At 42.2% G+C, this 25,976-nt stretch overlaps 1 protein-coding gene across 10 annotated transcripts in view; it reads left to right on the top strand.

Moving 5' to 3' along the window:
- The window catches only part of AKAP13 (A-kinase anchoring protein 13), a 227,406-nt gene that overhangs the window by 89,146 nt on the left and 112,284 nt on the right, over positions 1-25,976 (top strand). For all 10 annotated transcript variants that reach the window (XM_075506242.1, XM_075506248.1, XM_075506243.1 and 7 more), the window contains 2 exons: positions 5,431-5,727; positions 16,552-16,735. In XM_075506242.1, coding sequence (XP_075362357.1) covers positions 5,431-5,727; positions 16,552-16,735 — 481 coding nt within the window. The remainder of the gene's footprint in view (positions 1-5,430; positions 5,728-16,551; positions 16,736-25,976) is intronic.

The raw sequence follows: 25,976 nt of genomic DNA, 5'->3' as shown, positions 1-25,976 counted from the left end.
GACTGTGTTTTCCCCTAGGAAACAACTTTTCATAGAAAAAGCTGTATTTCATGAATTACAATCTTTGTACTGGTAGACCAAAAGGGTAAACAAGTTGCATAACAAATGACCACTTGGCAATACCAGTTGTGGATTTGAAAATACTCTTAATTATGAAACAAAAAATCCCCTAAAATAGAATAAAATAGCATAGCCAAGAAGACTTTTTGCAGTCCATCCTCTTTGGTGTACTTAATTGCTCTAGGCAGTGTAATTAAAAGGAAATGATGCCAGTCTAGATGACATCAGTCACAGGAAAAAGTGATTGAATCTGTATTGAAATTATTTATGATGTAATGTGTGGGGTCTTACACTTCTGTAGATTTTTAGGACATCTGCAGTATAAAGGACCTTAAAAAAATCTTTCTACGCTCTCCATACCTAATGGTCGAGGGTTTAACATGAAAAACAAAGGCTCCTGTCTGTTACTGGTACTATGTCTATGTATTTCATAAGGTTTCCTGTGTTGCAAGAGTGAATACAATAACTGTGTAAATCACACAGACGCACTTCAAATATGGGCTCTGATTTTCAGAACCAGAATTTGGGATTTCTGAAGCAGAAAAGAACCACTTTTCAAGCGGCCACAGGAGATCCCTTGATTTCCCGGTCCACGAGCCACCAGATGGCAACATGTCTTGGATGCAAATCCAAGATACACCATGAGATTCACCACATTTATTGTCCCCCTTTCCTGTCCTGCTTACCTCTCTTTGTAAGACCTCTTTCAACCCAGCTCCACCATGGTAACTCAGAGGATGCAATTAGCACCAGAGTCCTTAGTCACCTACTAGGCAAACCCAAACATGTGCTTCCAGCAGAGCTTTAAATAGCTGCCCAGGCTGGGGCCCATTGTTTGATAGCTCAAATGTGAATTCTGAAAATAGGAGGTTTGGACAGGATTTCCACTTCTAGAGGAGTAGGAAATGAAATCATGTTTTAGTAAAGCTCTGTTTAGGGGTGTTTTGTCTCCATGCGTGCCTTATTTATTGAGAAAAAGTCCTACAAGTTTTGCAGCCGCCCTTTTAACCACACCCCGGATCACAGACACAGGTGCCAATTGGATGGCCAGGTCTAAGGCCGTACAATAACTTGTCTGTTAATTGCTTACAGCTCAGAAATCTCCACCTTTTCTTCTGCTCACTGTTTTGCATCGTTACCGTGTAGAGGAGGCAGTGCTAGCATACTTATGCATCTCATCCTTTCGAGACAAGAACCCTGGCTTCTTCATTTTTTGTTCTTACGTATCGCCCAAAGCAAGTTTCAGTAAATGGCCCAGTAAGGAATTCTGTAGTTGAAGGGTTGTCTCATTTTAAATAATTTTTAAAGTGTGGTTTTACGTGAAGATGAGGCATTCACTTCATCACGACAGAAGCAGTCACTGTGCCCATCTCTGCATAGACTGAAATAATTTTTTAATGTCTGTATTTTTCCTACAATACGTTGGCACTTCTCAAAACAGCTCCAAGTAGTGAATTGTTTCCAAAGTAACTGAGGAGCAGAAGGAGAAATGGGGTAAAATGCAATACAGGAAGAATTAAGGAATGGGTTATTTGACTTTTATCGCAGTTAGGCCAGCATATAAATGTCGTAAAGTCGTAATTTCATACTGTGGCAAAAAATAAAACAAACCCCACATCTAAAGAAGAGAAGCCTGGCTATACACATGAAAAAGTTATTCTGTGCAGTCTGAGACGTCAGCAAGGTAGAAACAGTGTCGTGTTTATCAGAAGAGTTAAAATTCTAACTGGGATACTGCTGGATGATGACAGTTTGGCGATGTTCAGTATTTCATAATTTGCTTCTGATTGCTATTTTGGCCAAAGGGCCTGATTTCTGGAGAAGACTGAAGGCAATCGGGGGGCGCTGAGCGGTATCGCGAACCTGATCGTGTTGTAAAGCATGGAGACTTCCCTTCCCTTCTGTAGGTGCACTCATCAGTGTGAATTATTCAGTTACGTATGTTTTCAGCCTACTAAAATGCAAACCTTTATAAATAGGCTATAAATAGGCTCATCAGTCTTCCATCACTCATCACTCTCCCTTCACCACTCCTCATCCTCATCACTCTGACACACCCAGAGGTTTATTTCACCTTTTTAATGAGTCAGACATCTTTCTGTTCTGGAGAAGGTGTCTGGGGGAGTTACAGCAGTCAATAGTTGAATGCCCTGATGCTTGCAAAGTGCATGACTTGGTGTTTAACCTGTGTTAGGAGAAAGCCCCGCCATCTACCAGCCGGAGCAGAAGAGAGACAATCAAGAGCAACAGTGTCTATTTTGGCACTGCCCGGAGCTCTTTGTGATCTTGGGCAAGTTACTTAACCTCATAAAAACAGATTTGGGCTTGTTTTACAGATGATAACCACTTATCTCCCGAGAGTGCCAGAAAGCTTAGCTCACTTTTGCTAATGCTCTGGGAAAAAGGGCTGTTGAAGTTCAGATATTAGTCTAGGTGAAGGAAGCAATGGTCTTTGATGTGGAGAGAAGCATTGCCCCACCGACGGTTCCTTCAGAAGGTTCATGTGTTGTGGACATGTTTGCTTACATCGTTCCTGTAGTAGTTTCAAAGCAGGGGGGCAGAGACCTCTTGAGCAATCTTTTTAGTATTGGCCACGCTTGTTACTTACTGGCTCCTCTTTCGTTTGAACTGTTTGCCAAAAGTCAGAACCTGTCCCAGACTCTTACCACCCGAGTCTGACATCTTCTCAGATGTAGGGAAGGAGAACATCAAAGCATTGTGAGCGGTTGCCTTTTCGAAGAACATTCCCCAGGGTTTAGCAGGATGCTTGTTTGATCCTGTTAGATGAAAATGGATCGTCAGCTCTGTCACCTCCGTTTCAAGGCTGTATTAGGTATCTGGGGGAGTTTCAAGAGAACCATTGCTGGCTGCGGATCAGGACCTGGCCTGTTTGTCACCTCCCCTTGCGTTGCATTGAACAACCCTGTAGCTTTGCTTAATTTTGGGGCTGGTGTTTCACGTATGCTCCATCCAAGGGAACTTTGTGTATATCCATGATATATCAGTTTACGGAGACAACGTGTCTTGACTGAGGTTTCTCTAGTTGTTGTCATGACAGAGGAGCTTTTGCTGTCCTACAGAAGAGTTGTTTGGCTTCTTGACAAGGAAATGACTGTCCCAAAGTGTTTCTCTGTAGCTGCTCGCAGGCCATGTTTGCCTTCCGCTGCAATCCTGAAAGTCCACTAGATTTCTGGCAGAGTAGCCATAGTCTAGGTTATTTTGCAGATGGGATTCTTATGAGAATAGACAGAAAATAGTTGGGGGGCGGGGGGGGGAAGGTTTAGCTTTTCTCATGCTATTAAGGAGTCTTTTATTATGAATTTTTTTAACTCTGCATTCTGGCGAACTTCTACTGCTTTGCATGAGGGAGAGCCAAGTTCGCAGCACTTGAGTCAGCTCCTGTAGGGTAGGTAGCATGGCGTTCTCAGCAGGCTGCATGCAACTCGCTGCTTTTGTGGAGGTTTTAAACAAAATTAACAAGGGTTACCAGCTCCTTATTCTGATGTCCTTAAGGAGATGGGCAAAGCAAGAAGGTGGAGGGTTGTACGCTTCTGAACTGCATTAAAGGCGAGTTCCCTCAAAGTTGTGCGGTCCCCCTGCTTCTCCCTTGAATATTTGAGGCTCCTGCTGTGAGGACGGGTGGAGTTTGTGAATGGTTTTCATCTGGGCTGCCGAGATCCCTGCCACTGCCTGTCCTGTTGACTGGTCATGTATTAGAATGCAGGTGCAATATTTCCAAGAACAGTAGAAGTAGGTCTTCCTGCCCTTATTCTTTTTTATAACATCAATACTAGTAAATCTATTCCTTCAGCTTTCACATCATCCTCTTGCAAATAGATGCCTGGTGCTGGATGGAAAAAAGTTTTCTCACCTTTCAGCTTCAGAGCTTCCTGGTTGTATTGAGCTGTTGCAGTGACATCCATATGTGTTTTCATCCTTCCCTTCTACACTTGGCTTTGATACCTTTCCAGCTGCATTTGCTCTCCTTAGGAAGCCACGCAGCCTCGTCTCTGACAATTTTGGTGCTACCCACGGTGTCCTAATAGCAGTTTTGACCTTTCAATTAACTTCAGGATCGCCTCTTTGAGCAGTCAAAACCTGTATACATGCCAAAAGCCTCAGAACAGATTTGGAAGGTTGGCTGAAAGACCGTGAAGATTAGGGACATATTTTTCCTTTTGTCAGGGAAATCAACAGCAAAGGGCCCCGACACAAGAAGGAAACTTTCCCACTGACCACAAATAGGGGCTTAAATTGAATTTTCAAGCCTTTAAAAATAAATCGTCATTTTGTATTTAATTAAGCAGGGTTTCATGAATGTAGTAGTATGCTGAGGTCATGGGCAAAAAGAAGCTTTTCCAGTAATTAGTGCAGGGTCCATGCTGTTCTGGCAAAAACAGCCATGACGTCAGTCCGAGACTGGAACAAGAAACTGTGCCGCACGGTGAACTTGAAACACAAACCTTATTATTGAAGGGGCACGTCTGACAATTACAAGTGCTGGTCATGTTGGACACATAGTAGATTTTTCCTTTTAAAATTGCAAAAAGGTGTTGTGGGGTTTTTTTGTTGTTTTTTTGGGTTTTGGGTTTTTTTTAGTTTCTGAGTGAATGAAATCACTACTATGCCAGGGCATCCTTTCTCCTGTTTCTCCTACCCTAAATAAATAAATAAACTTAAAGTTATCAAACTTCCAACCTTCTTGTTTTGTAAATATGGAAAGTGGCCATTTCCATGTTTTTATTTAGCAGAAGCAGCTTAGTTTTAGTTTTGTCATGTGAACCCAAATGCAAAGGGCAGGTGCAGTGGTGAGCATGGGCATGCACAGGGCATGCCTGGGCAAGTCGCGTTCTCGTACCCATTTAGGTCTTTGTTTTAGGTGAAGTTACAGTGTTTTCGGTACAAGCTAAGTGTTGCGCCAGCATTTGGAGTATGCAGTTTTGCAGCACTCGGGTTCTAGTTTCTGGTGAGTTTCTGGAGTCCTCTGGAGCTGGAAAAGAAAAGTTTGACCATATAATCTGGCTTTTGGTACATTAGCAAAATCTTCGCTTGTATTACTTGACGCTCTTGAGTTTACTTGTTGCTGATCAAAAATAGCCTGGTCAGATAAGGGTGGCTTATATTTCTTGATTTATATTGTGACAGAGAAGAGTTACACATCTTTTCCTTTTAAAGTCTCTAAGAAATACTTATCTCTGATGATACATATAAATTCCCAAGATAGTGTTTCATTTAGAGTTGTGACCCTCAATAACTTGCTCTTACCTGATTTAATGTAAAGACTATGCGTGTCAAAGGAGTTGCTCAGTTGTGTTTCTTCAGTGCATGCAATTATTCTTTTTTACCATTTCCCTTGGTTTTATTTTGCAGGCCATGACTGCTGTGAGACAGTGAAGGTGGCACTTTGTGCCTCTAGAGAAGGTCATCCTGTTCTGGTTGTGGCAGAAGAGAGTTTCCAGTTTGTCCAGGATGAAGCCTACGATGCCGCCCAGTTTCTGGCCACCTGTGCCGGCAACCAGCAGGCACTAAATTTCACCCGATTCTTGGACCGGTCGAGACCACCCGCTGCTGACGTGGACTTTTTGGATGAGAAAGTGGCTTTGGCGTTTCGACACCTGAAACTGCCGGCAGAATGGAACGTGCTGGGAGCAGACCAGTCCCTGACCGGTGAGAACCTCTAAGGGCACGTGTGAGACTTGCAGGTTTGGGAGAGAGGTAGAAAGCCTGGGAGAAAGGGTTCCCTGCTTTGCAAACCCTCCACGCATCTTTCAAAAGGTGTTTTGGCCTCTGTGCTTGGAGGTGGGACGTGATGTGTACCAGTGTGCCCCTACTACGTCTGCATCCTATGCTTTGCATTTCAGCCACCTTAAAATATATAAGGTACTGATGTTTTCTCTGTGTCTTCTCTTACGAAATAGCACAAGCTGTTGTAAATGGTTACGGTTTAAAACACACCCAGAGGGGTTTTTTTGGGGGGTGTATGCAGTGGTATATGTATCAGCATCACACTTCTGAGATTTCCTAAAAGAAACATGTCTGCGTGTAGAAAGTCTGATGCTCCTGGGAATATTACCTTGTGCCACATAGTTGGCACTTTTGGTAACGTTGGTTTTACAGCACATGTGCAAAATGACTGTTAACATGTAAAATACATCTAATTTTTCTGGGAGAAGTTGGAGGTCTGTCCCTGAGGATTTGTATTTCATCTCTGGTTGTATGTCGGCTGGGCAAACACGGGCGTTCCCCAAAGTAAGCCTAGACAATTTTGCAAATTGGTGGGAAGATGGGGAAGCCTGACCGTTAACCACAGCAGCAGGGGCTACTGAGAGCTTATAAATAAACCCTAAGGCTGGCCCAAAGTTTCTGGCAACTGCTGAAGCAGAAGTGCCGAGGTGTTCGGGATGCTGTGGCATATCTGTGTCCTTGGAGTTCTGCTTTTTTTTGTCACAGGGGAGCTTAAGGAAGTGTATTGAAGGACTGGGGGGCTAGTTCCAGTGTGTACAAATCCTTGCTGTAAATTTTCAGGGTATTTTGGCAAATAGTTTCACTTAAGGAATGTGGCTGTGAGGCATCCGTTATCTTTTATAGGATGCAATGGCGTAAACACTTGAAGGGGAATGGGACATGGCTTGCTCGGCACAGCAGGCTCAATTCTGTTCAGCACGACAGGGTTTTCTGCAGGAGTTTTTCTTGCTTTATTTTTCACTGACTTGCTGACTGCTTTTGTAAATGTGAATACACAGGCAAGCAATTGAAGCAGTGTTAGCAGACGTTAAAGATTTGATCATATTTAATGGTTTCTGGATAGATATTCAGATGCTGTCATATGTTTACAAGGAGATAAACACTTGGTATTTTTTTCCTCTGTGTGGAAGACACTGATGTTTCTGCATTTAAAAAAGTTGTGATAACACAGACATTTCTGGTATGAGTGATAAAAATACAGTCAAAGTGATCTTAAATTAATGAAAACTTTGATTAAAGCTCAGAATTGTTGCTGATTTTGCAGGAGGGCTGAGATCCGGTTTCTCTTTTTGACTTCGGCTATTCTTTGGAAAATCAGCACTTAGGGAAATTAGTCCGTAGGATTTACATTGATTTGCTCAGCGTGCGCTTGTGTGCCTGGAAGTCGTGACCATGTGGGGCTCTGAATGCTAATGGACCTGTAGAGCATCCATTGCATCTACAGTGAGAATGGGGAGCTCTGTAGTGCTGAGCGTTTTGGCATCTTGTGGTGAGGTTTTTGTAGACAAAAGTGTAACTGAATAAATATAATGGCACTAAATACAACTTTCATCCAAGAATTTTGGTGCTAAATGTTCCCTTGCAGTGAGTACTTTCATAAATAACTGAAAAAGGGCAGTTTATTGATGTCTTGGTTTGTCTTTCATCCTCTGATCAGCTGTTTTGCTAGAGGCAGATTTATCTGGTAATTATTTGCAGTGAGCTAATTATACATAGGGAATTTGGGGGAATTTCTGTGATTGTGACAGGAGGGATTTGCATGCGTAAGCATCCTTTTGGTCATGCAACTCTGTTTCGCTAGAGCGAGATGGAAGACATGTCTCTGATTTATGATGGAGCACTAGATAAGAACAACCTCTGTGGTAAAATGGAGCACCCCTGTACTGTGGTGCTTTGTGTGTGGGAGAGAGAAAAGCACAGAACAGATTGAAGCTGTGGGAGCAATTGAACAATTACGTGTGATCTGGCCAGTGCCCCTCCAGCGGGACACCCCGTCCTGCGCTGCGTCACTACCTATGAACAGCTATTCCAATTCATATTTCACATTTTGCTAAATGTCAGCACCAGATACTTCAAATAACCTTCTCGAAGGAGAAAATACTATAGAAATGAGAACAAAAGAAAATGTCAGAAGCCTTCTTGAAAGATTTTTAGCTCTGCCTCTAAGCTGGCATGTCTCTATGGGCTCTTGTGGGTTGGAAACAAAACGCTGCTGTTTAGCAAAACCTCTGAACACAGGAGCGAGCCGGCAGCCTCAGCCAGCTCCCCGAGTGCAGCAGCTTGATGGGGAACTGCTGTTCAGAGATGGCTGTTGCTGTCAAGCACGTTTAAAAGTTGATTTTTGTAAGGACTGAAGTAGGAGTCTAGCTTTTACAAAAACAGTTAGGAAGTAATGGCCTTTCTGCAGGCAGAAGCTGGGTAGAAGATCCACCATCAAGCACAACTTTGTGCTGATTTTTGAGGAGGGGATGGCTCTATGTGGAGGCTTCTCCTTGCTTTTACCTGCACCCAATGCTGACCAGTCTTTGAGCAGAGGACAGGGAGTTCATTGCCGTCGCACACCCCAGAGGGCAGAGGAGCTGCTAAAAGTAACACCCAGCTCCATCTTCTGAGGCTGTTTAACTAATCTTTTGTGTCAGTAGGTTTGTGCAGTGCAAAGCGTGGTTAAGGTCCATCCCACCGAGGAGAAGGAGGCATGTAACACCCCATGTGTTCCTGGGTACCAGCAGCCTGGTGGTCGCGTCATTAAAATCATCTTCAGTGCTTTGCATTCATCCATTACTATTCCTTATGTTATTACAGCATTCCGCCCCCCCCAACACATTAGTAGGTTTGACTTTTTAGTATGGAAAAGTGCAGGATTACTGTGGACAAAGCTATGTGAGAATCATCGACTTGCTTATGTTTTGGTTACCAAACCAACGTCTTCATTCTTTAAGAGTTTGCCATTGCTCAAGATTAAAGGTATGGTACAGTCATATAGCGAAATTGTTAAGAGCACGTCCTTTCAGCTGCAGGTTAGAAATACCTCCAAAATTATTTAAAACCACTGGAGGACATTTGCAAACATTCCAGGGCCCTTCTTTTTATTTATTTGTATGTAACCTACCGAAGTTAGCTGTTGCTATTCGACAAGAGAAGTTTGTTCAGCTTCAGTAATCCTGGTAATCTCTTACACACTAGGTTGTCTTTACATTTATTCCTCTGTTATCTCTTTAGACATCATTTTCATTACAACAAATTGAAAATAAAATGAATGCTTATTCCTGTATTTTCATCAGGGCATTTTCAAAATCCCACTACGTTCATTTGGAGTAGTCTCATTTGCTTTTTTTTCTTCATTGTTCTGGAACAGCAAAAGGTTTTATGGCTTAAAAAGAAACTGTCCCAAAATTAAATGCACTGAGCAGCATTGGTTAATCTAATCCTTACAGTAATATTATTGTAGGTATTTAGTTAACATTGCTCAAAACCAAATATTTACTGATTTATATTACTCTGGTACAGCGTAAAGGACTAAGTATGTTTGTGATCACAAGCCCTTAGTTCTTCACCCAAAATCCATTGAAAAAGAGTCGATTTGTTTGGACCTCAGGAAGCTTTGAATGAACTCTTTGTGCGCAATTTAACACCGGACTATGTTTTTGTAGGACTGGGGCTTTGATTACAAGCTTTTTGTTCAGCAGCCAGCAGTGTGGAGCCATAGTACCCAGCCTGGTCTTACCACTGACCGTAACACTCAGGTGATGGAGAGCATTGGCTGGACGTCATGAATCCCTGATGGGAAAAGCGAGTTCAGAAAACAGAATCCTTGCTCTTAAACCATTTATCAGTGGTCTCGTCTTACAGCTTTTCCTGCTTGCTTTTCTGTGGAAATGTGGTACTCTTGCCCAAATTTCTTATTTCTAATTCTTTGCCCTTCTGATTTGATCCTGATTTGACTTCAATAAGGTGTCTAGGTAACAATTTCTTTATGGAATATTTTCCCCCTTAAAAAATATATCTATATCTATATCTATATATAAAAGCTATTCTCTCAAGCTTTTCCTCATGACAGCTACTCTCAAAAGGTATACTTGGGGTGTTTTGATCAACATTATATTCCTGTGGAGAAGTAGCACAGTCGACCAACACCCGTGGAGCTGACTGGAAAGCACAGAAGAAGGGACCCGCGGTGTTTTGGTCCTTTTTCCAGTAACGGTGGCCATGCTTTTGCTGTCTGGTTTGTTCTTAGGTTGTTGTTCATCTGACTTCTAAGTTGCCTTCCATCTCTCTGTGTCTTTTATTTATCTCATTCTTCCTGAACCCACCTGCTGTGTAGGACACTTGAGATGCAGCCTCTTACTTGCTATTTGTAGAAGACCTCAGAAAACAAGTCTTAGCTTTTAATCCTTAGCTTGGAGAAAAGGACTCCAGAAAGACTTGCATTAAGTGTCTATTTACCCACAGATATAAAATCTTTTACAGAGATCCCAGGTAATGGGACTTTGGGAGAGTAAAATATCTTCCAGATCCCACTTGGTGCCATGCTAGCAGAACTGGGGGTGGGAGCACCTAAGATTCCTGACTTTGGAGGTCCTTGGGCTCCATCCACTCTTGCTGAGGCATGCAGAAGACGCTCAACCATTTGGTTAGATGAACTGGATAGCACAAGAAGGTCCAGCACGTGCCGAGGCCGAAGGAGATGGAGGAAGCAGTGCCGTGCATGGTGCCATGGTCCTGCTCAGCTGGTGCAGCAGCATGTCCTTGCGTTGCAGGGGCAGGGCAAGTGCACGCATGTGTAGGGAAAGGATTTGCATTGCAGGTAAAGAGTGCGTCTGAACACCCTTGGGCAAGTGTGTCCTGACCTCCTCCCTGCACGGCTGCAGTCCTCATGGCTTCTCTTCTGGGGCAGTTGTCCCCCGAGGACTGTGCTCTTCTCCCAACCATACACTGTCCCTCTGCAGTAGGCAATTCCTGGGCCTTGCTCTTAATTATGTGTCTATCTGCGTGAACTCAAATGGCATCCACAATTGCAGAATATCCATAATTAAGGATTACTCTTGTTACCGTGGTATTCCAAACACAGCATTACTTTCAGGTGCTGTATAATCATGTCCATCTTAATTATTACAAGTGCACTGTAACTTTCTAAAGAACATAGTTGCTACTGCTGTCAAAAGTAAGGTTATTTACTGTTCTCAGTGGCATTTAAAGGCAGCTGTTTGAATGGAACAGATTGTTACACTTTATATCTAGAAATCAAAATTTAGTATGTATTCTGAGGATGTATGCAATGTAAATACAGGACTGTGATTTTCTATTTTAAATGACTGAAGAGAAAACAAGCTAACTAGAAAACCGGAACAGAATATTTAGAAGTATGAGTAATGATGATGGCTTGTTTGTGTTGCAGTGGGGAAAAAAGGCAGAAAAAAAATTAGGGAGGATCCAAGGCTCAGGTATGAAAAGCTTAGAGAGCTTAATCCTTGAGTTAACTATCAGTAGTAAACAAATCACTTTCAAAATCTCTTTTAAGTAATATTCTGACAAAACCTTTGAGGAAACAGTCTTTTCATTTTGCTCATTAAAATTAAGCGGTGAAACCCAGACCTATGGTTACAGTTTCAGTTGTGTGAGCTTTCTGAGTGGTGCTTCCAGGAGCTGGTTAACGTTGGCAGAGGGTTGTGGTGATCAACCACATGGAGCTCTTTACTCTCCCTTGTGGGAGAGTAAAGAGAAGCTATCCCTTTGATGAGCTGCGAGATAGTCAGCCACGATTATGGGCAGATAACTAAGAGACCATCTCATTAGATAAAACACTCAACAGCTCCTTAACTTTAGGAATGCAGTTACTGACATCTTGAATATGTACAGCTTCCCAGAAATGCTGCGGAATAAACATCCGTGTGCAGTAAGTACTGCTTGAGAAATGAAACCCTGTGAGCTCGCCAGGTAGGAGGGGGGTAGAGAGGGAAATGCTTTGCCCAGGTTTGAAATAGTCTGAATGGGTTTGCGTTACGAGTTTTAATAACTTTACGTACAAAACCAGTAGGATTTCGGTGTACAGCACAACACGAGTGTCACTGTGATTTGAGATCATTAATTTCATTTTTTTTACAGGAAGGGAGAATGTATGAAGAGAGAAAGGAACCAAAGAAGCGCCTTATTTTAAAGAAAAAAGCAAAAAGCCTAAAAAAACCTTTAAAAACCTTTCAGAAATAGTTAGATGGAAATGTGATTATTAGGAGCTAACATTTTTTTTCCATGGGAGGATGTTAAAGATATGCAGCTGACGATGTTTTTCAGACATAAAACTTTAATCTGTTCATCTGCTGCACTCTTTTTATAGTTTCTCATTGAACCCTTTCAGTCTAATAGTTACAGGTATTCTTTTCATTGGGTTTCATATCCTTTCCAAGCTGCTGCTCACCACCTTCTCTGCCCTCTGATAAAGGACTGTATGGTATAAATCGACATGATCTTTTCTGTGCCAACAGTGGAAAGTGGTCTGTTCAGCTATAGTCCTCGATAAGATGTAAAAAAATCTTTTCCATACCTAAATTTAATGCCCTCTGCAGTGGAAAATGGGAAGCAGAAAATAATTCTTGTTCAGGCCGTGTCTGAAACGTGCTGCTCAGTACTCAGAGGTACTGCTCAGTCTGTGGCTGAGAATTCATTGGCATGAGAAAGTTTCTGTTCCGTTTGATATTAGTGGGAATGGGGATATGACGATCCTTTGGTGTGCTTTGAAAAATTTATTGTTTGTAAGATTAGAAAAGAATTGCCCACACATCTTTTTATTAACTGAACTCATAACTCCAAACCCAGTGTCTTTGCCTTGGCCTTTCTTCAGTACTGTTGTCTGCTGGAGCCTTCCTCTAGGACCTCAGCGTTAAGTCATAGCTTCTTGTTGGTTTTTGCTCCCTGTGTTTCTCAAGGATTGATTTGAGCAGTGAGAACATTTCCAGCAGAAGACAAGATTTTGAGGCCAGATTTGATGGTAGATTTCAAAATTGCCAAGTATATGTTATTTCAGGTAAGAACCAAGTGAAGGTCACCATCACAGGAAGACTAGCAAGAGATGCTAGTCAGTCCATGGCTGTCTGTTCCTTGATGAGATGTCTCAGGGCATGGAGGATAAGCTGAGCAGTTAGGTGTGGGTTATTCTATATGAAGAACAATTTTTAAAAAGGAACAGTATTTTTTTTTTCTGTTACTTTAATCAGGATTAAAATGAAAGTTTTTACTTAGAGAACAGTTTGTGTGTTCTTGGATGTGTCATACCCAAACTTTTTTTTTTTTTCTTCAATGCTTATTTGTTTTGTGCTAATAGCACCTTACAACTCAATCCTTTACCATTAGCAAAGTACATTTGACAGTCTTCTATGGAAATTTTGTCCCTAGTTACCCAGATAAAGGGTCTGTTCGTGTGTCACAGCTGCAAAAAAATACATAAAAATAATATATCTAAAGTCTTACGTTTTGCCAGCTGGATTAGAGTGCCCTGCCATTATGGGACAATAATCGTATGTTTCAACTGTTGCCTATTACTAGGAAACCAGAAAGGAACAAAACAACTTTGGCCTTTCCAGTATCATGTGTCTTGTATTTCCACAATTTCCTAATTACAAGAAGCTTTTTGTTGACATTCAAAGGACAGCCATTTTAAGATGAGGAGCTCATGCTTGATATGTGGTAGGAGAAGGAGCTCTGGCTATTGCACGTTAAAGCTTTTGTTATTCTTCCGTAAGAATATGCTTATAGCATAAGCATAAGAATAACACTGGGACGGGCATTTTGCACCGTGACAAGACTTTGAAATCATTGACTGAATTTCCAGCATTTTGTGCTACAAGCTTCATCCCTTCAAAGGCAGGATGGCTGGAGGGATCTGTCTGTCTTCCTCCCCTCTCCATCCAGCAACAGTCCCGTGCTTGATGCAGACCAGCTCTCGTCTTGTTCTGAGCAACACCATACACCAACAGATGTATTTTTCATTATATATTAGTAGTTAATCCAGCCCACAGATGGCACACGCCTTTTAACTGTAGCCATGCAAGTTTTGCACACTCCAAAACCTTCTAAAGCCATTGCCTGGGGCCCCTGCAGTTGTTGTATGTGCGGTACTTTGTCTCTTTGCTGCCATCATCTGTGCCCATCTGTTAGGATGGCCTCATGCCAGTTTATATTTTAGGCAGATCTTTCCAAATAGGCCTGGATAGTGAGTTTGTACGTTTAATATTCTCTGGATGGCAACACGCCATGTCTTCTTGTACAGATCTTCTGTGCACGTCGTCATTGCTCAAAGGCATTGGGGCAGGGCCACATTCAGTTCAGTTGCATTTGTAGACACCTCCATCCAAATGCTGGGACTACTGTGTCCACTAATTTGATGATAAAGAAGATTATTTTAAAAAAATGGGAAAACGGTGGGATTTTCAGAAGTTGCAGTCATATGAACAGATTACATCAGATGGGCATTTGGGACAATTGGGAGGGGGCATTTAATCTATGGAAATACGAGACAAAGAGGGACACCCAGTTGGATGAGGGACAGGATGAGTACTTGCCTGCATCTTGCAAAACTTGCAATTGGTATGTGTGTTTATTGGTGAACCATGAGTTGGTGAGTAGAAGAAGCTTCTACCTAACTGTAAGGCTCTCAGCTGAAGGAGGAGGAAGCATTTTGGTCCAGGGAGCCATGCTTATGCTTTGCAGGTCTACGCTACTCAGTTTTGGTGGAAGGCTGCCCGTTTTAGTTAGGAAGATGATTTTTGCTTTCAACAAAGCAGCTAGAACAGGAGATCCCATGCTAGAACAGATGTGGTCAGACCAGTGCAACACATTCTTTATTCGGATGGCAGTCGTTTGCTTTAACAGAAGTGCTTTTGTGCTTCCTACATCTCAGTAGGAAGAGCTGTACTGCTTTAGTTATGCTAGCTGACTCTGCCAGTGTGTTAGTACAGGTAATGTAGGAGTGTTGTGCAAGTGCAGGTTCATTGAGTGAAACCTTCAGCATCTGTTTTCGCTCTGGGTAAGTCCCACACGTATCAACACTTTCTCCTTTTTGCAACCTCATCAGTAGCCTTTCCTTTACGTCTGTCTATATGGTGTGTTATTTTTCATTATTCTTTAAGTCCAAGACTGTGACAACCATGGATTAACTACCTTGTTGCATTGTTTATTTCTAAAGCATTACACTCCATAGCACTTAATACCAAGATCCTTGTCATTACTCTCCCACAGGCTGAGAATTTGTCTCTGAGTGAGCTCAGCTATTCCCTTTTTCTCTGATCAGCTAGAACCTCCATTCAGACATGCTCATGTATTCAGGACAGCATGGTTTTGCTTTATGGTAATCAAGAGGAGGTTAGGGGGGAAGGATTGGTTTGTAGCCCGGAGACCTAATTTGGAGTCATTTGGAAGAGAGACGGTGCCAGAAGGCTTTTGGGTCTTGAATACAGATTAGTTCTTCAGGAATTGATCCAAAATGTCAGGAAAAATTGTGTGTCAGGCAGGGGAGAACTCCCCATTTTTGCTTTGTTTTTCATTGAAGGTCTTAACGATGTCCCTTAAGAAAGCAACTAAGCAAGAAAAACAACAGCACTTTGAAGAAGTGATTTCTCCTGGGGCATGCTTCTTGAGGAAGAAATACTTAATTAAATCCTAAAGCCATTATGTACTTGCATTTTTAAACCTGCTGTATAGGTTTGGCTGGCAATCAAATTAATAACCCAATAAGTCATTGCTATGATATTAAAGGTATTATACCATGTGTGCTCATTGGCATGGTTTACTGAGACCCAGTTGGTGCTTTTTTGTTGTTGCTGTTGCTGCCAGTCAATACTGAAATCTTTTCTTAATTAAAAGAACAAATTTTTATTTCTCACAGTTTTTTTAACCCAAATGCTTTTGCCCTTCATACAGAAGTAACAGGCTTTGATCTGAAAATACTGTATTTCAGCAGTGCATCTGGAGCTCATTTCTGGTTGAAGCTTTTCAGAGCATCGTTCTAGGGCTGCAGCTTTTAGAGTAGGGGGATATTTTTCTGAGATGAAAGCTTAGGCTCAAGAGTGACTTTTACCAAATTAGAAGGTCACAGTTATTGAACATAAAAAGCAGCAGCAGAGGTTGCTAGTTTATAAATCGTGCTACTCAGAGTGATAGAGCTACTGTATAAAGCTGAGAAAAGCTGGTCTGAGGCATAATCAAACCAGGAAAGCAAAATCCTCACTTTTTTTTGTCTCCACAAGAGGTTAGAATGTTCTCTTTTATAACTGCTTTAGGTTTGTGCTTCAAATGTAATTGATTTTTTCATGCCTTGGGACAAATCAGCATCCCGTTTAGCAAAACTTGTCTGTTCCTGAAACCTGGTCCTGGGTGTGTGAGGAGAAGGCTTGGACACCTATAAAAACCCACCTGACCACGCGAGGTTCTGTTTGGAAACACTGCAACTTGGTGGTTGCTGTGGCGGTTTATGAAATGGTGTTTTTGCACATTGACTTCTGTGGTCAATCTCACCCTGAGAGGTCCTGAGCACTTCCAGTCCCACCATAGCATGTCCCTCACTTTAAAGTACTGGTCTCTCCTGGATGTTGGCAGCCAGCGTGTTTTTCCAGGTGCTGCAGGTTCCTTGGCTTTTGGGCTGTCAGCTCCATGCCAGCCATTGTGTGTGGTGGGCCTGGGAGGTGGGGATATGGCACTCACCTAACCCACAGCTTACAAATTCTCCCCCCCCCCCTTTTTTTCTTCTTTTTTTCCCAGAGAACATCCCTCGGGAAACACTGATGCATTTTGCGGTGAGGCTGGGTCTGCTGCGGCTGACATGGTTTCTGCTCCAGCAGCCGGGTGGAAGAGGAGCTCTCAGCATCCACAACAACGAAGGGGCAACACCTGTGAGCTTGGCCTTGGAGAGGGGCTACCAGAAGCTGCACCAGCTTTTGACCGAGTAAGGATGATATGATGGTTCCTCTGCTAGTTTTCCATTCTGTATCGTGCTTGCCTTTGCCGTACATTATCACTGAATAGTGTCTAAAGGCCATACTCTACCCTTAAAGGCAATTTTTGTATAATTTTGCTTTTACCCTTCTTGATAGCAACAATGGGGGCAGGTCCTTAGGGTTTAGGGGAAATGCAATAATATCGTTATGGTCTCCTTTTCTGTTGCACACGTGTTCTGCTTCCAGCTGTCTTTTTAAAGTCCAAAGTGAGTCCTGTAATATCAACTAATTAAGACAAACGTTATGCAAACACAAGTGAAAAAGCTTTTCTTCGAACAAGCACAGCCGCTGAAAAGAGGGGAGCTAGTGGGCTTCGGGGTGGTGGTTGACTGTTGTGTTCTTACTTTGTAGATTTGGAGTTTTTTGATTAAATGAAATAATGATAATTGTATTGAAATAAGGCAGCATCTTGTAGAGAATAGGTATCTTACCAGTATAGTAAAAAATTTAGGTAAGAATTAATGCAAGTGTTTAACAGCAGAAACTGTTCTCTTTTGAGTGGTCATGAGAAGCAGCCAGATCTTTCTTACTCCTAGCAAGTAACGAGTCGCATGAGCATTTGCTGCAGTGTTTTACAAGGAATCCTTCAGAAGATGACAAGTTATTTTTGAATAGCAAATGTTTGGAGATTTAGCTTTAAAAGCTGAGGCTAATAAAGACAAAGAGCTTAAATAAGTCCCAAGGGGGCTATTTGTAAAGGAGAAAAGATTTGGTCTGCATGTGTGTTATTCTGATGCCTGGTTCTCTTAAGCTTTGTTATTAACTTTGTTTTTCTGAATTGAATTTTCAGATACTTGGGGTTTATGTTGAATGACCCAATGTCATGTTTAGGAGTCTTCTGTGTTGCCCATGTTATCACACATCATTTCTCTGTTACAAATTGTAAATTATTCTGCTTTCTATAGTTGTTGAGCGGGATGTTAGAGGGCAAAAAATATGATCTGTGTTGCTGGAGTGATTGCATTTAAGTTTCATCTTTAACAATTTAGCCCACCACATGCAAAGTGAGGGTGAAGGAGAAGGTGCAGGGTAGGACAGGAGCTATACTCTAATCTTTTCTTCTGGCACCCTTGGCTGCGATTAATACAGAAGATGATGACAGTGATACTTCTTTCTCCATCGAGTTCAACAGTCATACTGTGAAAACACACAACTCTCTTTCAGACGATCTTGTAAAATTGGAATGTGCAAATTCATCCTATAACTGCAGCAAAGTTCTCCAAGGTGAGACTAACCATGTTAACAGACTTTACATACTGTGAAGAAGCTTAAGTTGGCCAAAACTTTATTATAAAAAGCTTAAGTTGGCCAAAACTTGAATGTAGAGCTCAGAGCAAATACTGCAATCTGAATATGAGTAGAGCTGGTAATTTAAAAAGAAATGGGAAGTAAACAAAACTATTACAACAGCTATTCATGTATTTGGTGGAGTATTTCACAACCAGTTCCAATACTGGAATGGCAGCTCTCGCTCAGTGGAAAGAAAAAAAAGTACTTGCATTACATGGCATTGCCCTGTGCCGTTCCCTTTAACGGATGCTGCTGGTGTAATCCAACAGATTTCTCTGGTGACCTTTACGGTTCATCCTTGAAAATAAGACACTAGCAACTTCAATCACGTTACCATCAAGATCCCTGATCTTATTGTTCTTAGTATATCCTTAAACTGTTCCTTGTGGTTAGTTTTCCTCTGGAACTGATGGGTGGAAATATAATGTATAGACATCTGACAGCCATGCCACATATCCCGTGACTCTGAAAACCCTGCTATCTCCATGAAGCCCTGCAAACAGCAATCTGTGGACACTGGGAGTCGTGGACCCCTTTTTCAATGGGTGGGATAGTCGTGAGGCACCGTGCTACGAGCTCAGGGCTGGCCAGAGCGGTGGGAGCACCGTGTGACACGGGGACCGCCACGGCCCTGCCCCATGGGAGGGTGGCGGCTGCAAAACGGACACATTCTGATTTCCCAGCAGAGATTTTTGTTTTGCTTAGCACTTTCTGCAATGAGATGGGATCGAGGCTTGAAAATCCCTACTGAGAGGAGAAATATTGGGTTTCAAAATATAGAAAAGCAGCCAAATTCCATGAAGAGAGTATATATCATTTATGTGCTGTCAAAACACAATGGATACCGTACAACCTCTTTTCTGCACTCTGCTTATGCGCACGCTGTATAATCCATGCACGCAAATTTGGCACGCAACTCGTACCGCTCAGCAAAATACAGAGCAGCAACGCATGTTAGCGAGAGCCCGTACAAAGGAGTCATTATTTTTACAAGTAATTAAACTGCACTTCGCCAAATAAATGAATGCAGTGTCTTTTGTAATGCATTATCCTTGGGGGGATTTTATTGTTCACTTGCTTGCTAATTTGCAGGACCCTGCATTTTACAATGATTCTTCCAGCCAGCATTGGGAAGGGGTGAAATTTTGCTGTAATTAGGAAACAATCATTAAAAAGCAGACACAAAACCTTCTCCGTTGTTGCAGTTTTGCTGGGGTTCAGCTGCAAAGCAGCTTGATTCAGCTGCAGTGTAAATATTTTTCTCAAAAACTAATTACAGTGGTGACATTTTGAATTTCTGTTTATCAGATGAGCTTTCCCTTTTCAGCTGTTGCAGTTCTTCATGTAAAAAAAATGAAAGAGGCTTCCAATTTAAATTTTGCAACCCTTGAAGTATCCCTTTCTGTAGTCTCGAGCTCGTGCGCTGGCTTTTGCAGGAAAGGTGCATGCACTGCTTCCTTTGAGACCTAACTGAGGAGCTGCAATAGAGCACACGTAGATCGCTGAAGATGGAGAGCAGGATGCCGATAGCAGTGTTTATTCATTGGTTGTGTATCATTCCTGGGGGTGCTTGTTTTATCTTCGAGATTAAAACTGCACGGTAAACATTGTCCTGTGGTGCAAATGGAATAGGACAGTGCATAAGGGCAGGAGTTTTTTAGGAAAAAAAAAAAAAATGAGGCTTTTCTCTAGGAACATTCTTGTTTGCTTGCTAGCAGCTTGGTTAATAGGGTTTTTTTTAAAAATACAAATTTAAATACAAATTTTATAAAAATTATCTTTACTTGCATGAAAAAGCTTTGGAAACTAGGCAGGTTGCATAGCCCTCTCTGACTTTCAACAATTTCTGAGTCTGGCAGGAGCAAATTCCAAAGCGAAGGGTCCTTCCTTGAAGCCTGTTACTTCCCTGTGTTTAAACTGGGCAACGCTGGCTGCGGGGCGTTGGCAGAGCTGGGCTGCTCTGCTCATTAGAGAAGGGCTGGCTCTGGAGAGGCAGCACCGTTTCTTAATCGGGGTGGTAGTACGCTCCGTGTGAGTAACTTGGCCTCTGCAATAGGACAGCTGCAGTTTGCAGTAGTTGATGTTTTCAAATGCAGTTCGGTGTAGTAATATAATCTGCCTGCCAGCTCCATGTTCTTCAGTGCTCTGTAAGTCAGGCAAGGAAAATGGCTCCAAGAAATAGCAAGCGTGCCGAATTTCAGAGCAGTCGGAAGTGCCGTTTTGTAAAACATAAACACTGATTTTATTTCTGATTTCATTTCTGAAGAACAGAGTTCTCTCTAGTAACCCAAAAGTATCGTCTTTTTTTCTGTAAAGCCAAAAGCCTTCACAGCTGAAAGCGATTTATGCCCCCTGAAAAAGGGGAGTAAGAGAAAATTGAAGCCCATTAAAAAACTCTTGCATTTTTCTAATCCCTGTGAAGGAGAAGTTTCAGACTTGTAATAGTCTCTGAGTTTTTTACTCTAATATTAGTTTTGCTTTTGCTTGTTTCTCTGCTTGCTTGTTGCTGTAAAGGATTTCTGCGCAGCTCTGGGATTGCTCTTCCTTAAGCTCTCCTGGTAACAGCCAGGTGGCTCAGTATGTGAAACTATAAGTCAGTACAAGTCTGTATTTCCAAAATTAAACTGATTTAATTAACACACATGAGGAATAACTCACTGGTAGCAGGAGGGTTTTATGAATGTTTTTTAATCCATGATTATCACTTGCTATTGTTCTGATTTTACATAAGTAATTGATGAAGTCTGTGCTGTAATCTCCGTGGTGCCTCTCAAATGAGAAAGCTTTTTCAGTAACTTTTCTTTTATAATTGAATACACTTTTCTGCTTTTCTGAGCCAGAGCTGCAAGAGGATTTGCCTGGTACCTCATTTCTTTGCACCCGAATTTAGCAAGTCCTTTAAGCAGGTGTTTAATTTCAGAAATGTCCAGTTCGCGTTCAGCAGAGAGTTTAAGCGTGGTCTTAAAATTAAGCATTTCTTACAGTCCCCTGCCAAATGGGGACGACAGTTAAAGATGGACATTTTTCACTGAATTTTGATGTTAGGTTGTTCCACTAAATTCAGTCTTTGTGTAGGCGAAGAGCCGTCTGTGGTGCAGATGCTTTCCAAAATCACTAGTTTCCTGGGGCTGGAAACATTGCTGACTGCTACGACTCGAGTGCCAGATCATGGCAGCTGTATGTAAACAGGGTGCTTATACCCCTGAGAATGTATAGGCTGACTCCCCCCTTTCTTGTGTGCACCCTTGCCTTTGTTACGAGCTGGGAACTAAGTGTGCCAGGCTCTCCTAGTTCTCCTAGTATTTGTTGTACGGGGAGCACGAGCGGGACACAGCTGGGGACATGTCGGTGGCCAGAAGGTTGCCACCACACGGGGCAGGTGATGCTACACATATTTTTAATTTTATTTCTAGCTAAGCAGAATCAACGGCTGAACAGTTTATTGAAGTAATGCTGATGTTTTTCTCTCTGTTCTTCCGCTCCAGAACAAGCAACAAATGCTTTTGATTGCTATTCAGAGTGCTGGGCAGTAGGTTTAGGTACGGCTTGGAGAGGAGAACGTTGAGTTCGTCTCTTTAAGCGCTGGAACAAGATTAACATTTAGAGGAGGGTTCAAAGACGTTAGAAGGGCAATGAGAGAGGACTTGATGAGAGATGCACGCGTTAAGAGGATGCTGTTTAGCTACAGAAGCATGGGAGGAACAGTGATCCAACAGGGTCTGGTTTTGTGGGTGTGTATTGCCGAACTTTAACGTTTGAAACACTGTTGTTTAAGTGATTGATCATCCTGATTGGAAAGATGCTGAGGTGCTGTGGGTTTCTTCTGGCCACAGCAGAGGAGCAGACTGGGAGTGGGGGGACAGGGGAACCAAGTGAGAACGTGATGGAGCAGGAAGAGTTTGTGTTTCTCTCTTTCCACCTACTCATCACTGCGTGCTCCAGCTTTTACTGGTTTCCTAGTGTGTTCCCACATCCCTGTGCAGACTTGTATTTTCATTTGTTGGCTCCCTCCTCTCCTTTGTTTTGTATGTATCCACCTCTGAATAGAGAAGAGAGAAAATTGGCTTTGTCTGTATGGTAGAAACAGCTTTTTACTGTCTCTGATATCCCACTCCGAAATTGGAGGTCCCTGGAGATGATGTTCATGTAAACAGGCCTGTGAGGAGGAGAAAGAAGAAGAGGTTTGAGAAGATTTGGTAAGATACGAGAAGAAAATTATTCCCCTCCCCCCCCAGCAATCCTGATCTGGAGGTGATCCCAAAAATCATAGGGGCCATAAGCCCTGAACAGCCTTGTGTGGTTGGTAAGTGATTGTGATAGACCAGCTCCATTTCAGGATAAATTTAGAAAATGTGGATAAGTAATTTCCCAGAATGGGTTAGCTGGATACCCAGTTAGGAGACTCATATTTAGTCTCTGGAGCAGATCTGCTACAAATAGTGACGTTCATGGTGGGGACTGAAGTTTGAGCAGATTGTTGTAGAAGAAGACTTTGTAAACTGCTGTGTCAGAGGCAGCCAAAGCGATGGCTTCATGTTTGGGTTGTGTTACAGAGTCTGTGGTCACGCTCACTTGCAGCACGCAGAGATGTTCTGCAGAGGCAAGTCTTCCTTCCATATCACTTGTCCTGATCTGAGATGCTGTTTTTAGCTGTAAAGGAAACATTGCTTGATGAAGTAGTCTCCATGACTGTGCTTTTGTATTTAAAATGAAACAGATGGCATCTGTTTTTGCTCTTGAGTGCATTTCATAGATTCACCTTAAATTTCTTTTGTTTACTGATGAGACTCCAAGTTGACATTGAGTTCTGCGTTGGACCTATGGCTCCACATCCCGAGCAGGGCATCTTTCTTTTTAGATAAGACTATGAAAATAAAACAAATGGAAAAGTGCGTTTAATAACAGATAGTTATTCTTATGAAATGCACATTGTACTATTTGGCAAATATATTTACCACAGTTTGTAGCCATATTATTTTTTTTAATATATAATTAACTTTGGTGCCTGAGAGATGCTTGGGTTTAGGAGTGCAGATCCTTTGTGGTAGGAAATTCTGGATGTGCTCTCTTAGGATATGTGCGTCTGTAAACAGCTGTTGAAGGACCAAGCCAGCTTTTCTCTCTTGTGTGATTTCCTACCATATAGTGTGTTGATCAATGGACTGAGAAGTTAGCATTAAATATTTTGAATCCAGTTGTTAAGTATTTAATCTGATATTGAAGGGCAGGTTATGCACTCCTGAATTCAGTTCAGTGTCTGAACCCACTGCAGTTCATGTTTGTGTGAAGCACTGTAAGGGTTTAGTCATCATTTCTACATCAGATGAACTTTAACTCTTCCCTTCAACATCAAAAGTATTCAAATTAGTGAGTGATCTATAAAATTTTCTTATATAAGAAACGTTAATTTTTTGTATTGTCCTGGGGCTTTTGGAACACTTGGAAACACCTGAGGTATGAATGCTGTGTTTGTTAAATATCTTTCAAATTTACAAATGGTTGATTTGTTTTAACCCATTCTAGCACATACTAGTTGCAGGTGTTTTCTGAGTCTCAGGGGCAATGCATATTGATGGTTACAAAAACCAGGAGGAGCAAGAAAGTGTTTGTGTGCACTAGCGTTTTATGTATCACTAAAGATTGTGGGTGCAAAGTTGATCATACGTATACAAAGCCTTTATTCCCCCAACACTTCTGCAAATAGCGTTGAAGTTCTATTTTGTCAAATTTCTAAGATGTCTTGGTTTTAGATGCTGCTGACTGCTTTAAGTCTGGGTGCTGAGTTTTCACAGGAGGGATTGTTAGCTTGATTTAAATTGCCTGTGGTACAGACGTGTTGTGCAATCACCACCAAGTCCAGCATCCTGTCCCAGTAGGCACCATTCCTTTTTTATGCCAGATCACAATCTGTCTGATCTAGTATTTTCAGCATAACAACAGTAATAATTAAGAATTTGAATAAGGTTGTAAGATTAGAATTCAGTTGAGTTTAGTTTTTATTTGCCTTACAGATAACAGCATCTAAATTCTAGCATTTCCTAGCTTTTCACTGCAACCATAATACTAGGGGCTTTGTTTAATTTAAGAAGAAAAAAAAAGGGAGGGGGGGGTTATCCTTTTTTTTCCTTTATCACACGAATCTAGGGGCTGATGCTTTCAGAATAAACCCATGGCTGTTGTCAGGCTTGCAGTAAGATCATAAGAGCTGGCAACGCTACTGAGTTTGTTTTGTTTCAGCCAAAGTCCTCCTCAGAAATCTGGAGGGGATATCCCCAGGAAATAACACCTTGAGTTCCCACACCGCCTTCCTTGCCCGTTTGTAAAACTGTGGGATAAATCTTCCTAACATGAGGTTCCGCTTAACCCACTGAGGCTTTTTTGTTCATCTTCTGATCTCTTCCCCTCCTCTTCCTCTCCCCTCCATTTAAAACCGGTTATCTCTGTGCCGGACAACACGCCTGCTGAGAGCGTCGGCACCGCTGCATTTCAAACCCTTGTCACCGAGCACAGTTTCTGCAGCTTTTGAAGGCGGGCAGAGCTTTTACTCGGGTTTTTTTGTTCTCCCTTTCTCACTTATCTTCCCTCTTCTTAAAAATATCTCGCCCTTATCTGCAGGAAGCCGGGAGCTGTGCTGTGTCAGTGCAGGCTTTCCTCTCCCTCTTTCCACCGTTCACTGGCTCGGGGCCATCCTATCTGCTCCCCCGCGAGATGGAAAGAGATTCAGCACACGAGTACGGTACGGCCCCTCCTTCGCCAGGGACGAGTCTACTTGGGCGATGCTGTGAGGTTTAAAAAACACTACCTATTGTCTTGTTTTACCTGCCAAATGGGCAGGAGGTGATGCTGCAGTTTGAGCAATCTTACCAGCTCCCAGATTGAGCAGGGCATGGCCCGACAGTATTTTGGAGGCTTGTTTGCTTTTCCTCTTGGCCTGTTTGGGGTTGGCATCCTTCTTTGAGCCACCTTTCCATGGATGAAGGGTGGACTGGTAAGTCTGTCCTTTCTTGAAGCCAGCAATTTCGCCTCTGGGTTTACCTCCATAGAACAGAAGACTGCAGCAGAAGAAGCAGGGACTGGAGCTGGAGGACTTCTTCCAGATGTTTTCAGTGGGATACAGCATGGTTGTGCCGAGGGTGGAGCTAGTGAACGCTGTCAACCTTATCAGTCAGTCTTTGTTCTTTTAACCAAGCAAGATACTTTGTTCTGCAAAAGTTGGGCTTGGAGACCATGCTGATGAAATCTGCGGTTCACTGGTATCTTTGCTGTATTTCCATGGGAAGCTGTTGAAGGGGGAGGATGAGAAAGAATTGACTCAGGATGGTTAAACCTCATAAGAAGACAGATTTCCCTTGTTGCTGGCAAACTGCAGCAAACTGAATTTTTATGCTGAACAGAAGCAGATTTTCAGACTTCTTGAATGCTGCAGTTTCTATGTACATTTTTCTTAATAAATCTTCAGTAAATATTTGTGTATCTGTTTTTATCTCCTAGTAGACCAGCTTGGGTATGCACTTCTATACAACCACTACAGAAATTCCTAATCTATACAAAATAAGCATCTTTCACAACCAGGGAGTACGAAATACATGACTGCAAAGCTTTTTTTTTTTTTCCTGGAAGGAAGTGTGTTTTAATCATCTCTCAATAAAACCCAGGAACTGCAGTGAGACATGCAGGCGAGACACAAATGGTTAACCTCAACGTATGAAGACAAACGAGCAGGACCGTCTTCTCATGTGGTCTACCTGCCCTTGGAAGTGATTGCCTGAACAACAGAAATAGCGGTGTGCAAACAAGTTAACGGTTGTGAATACCCATTTGTCCTCTCTGCTGCAGTCCATCAGTGCTGGGATGCAGCAGTGTATGAAAGGGATGATTTGAAGGAATCAGTAGATTGAC

The sequence above is a fragment of the Mycteria americana genome, chromosome 6, assembly GCF_035582795.1.
Source record: "Mycteria americana isolate JAX WOST 10 ecotype Jacksonville Zoo and Gardens chromosome 6, USCA_MyAme_1.0, whole genome shotgun sequence".
In the NCBI taxonomy this organism is placed as follows: Eukaryota; Metazoa; Chordata; class Aves; order Ciconiiformes; family Ciconiidae; genus Mycteria; species Mycteria americana.
The sequence above is the reverse complement of the archived record's forward strand: the minus strand, read 5'-3'. Positions and strand labels throughout refer to the sequence as shown.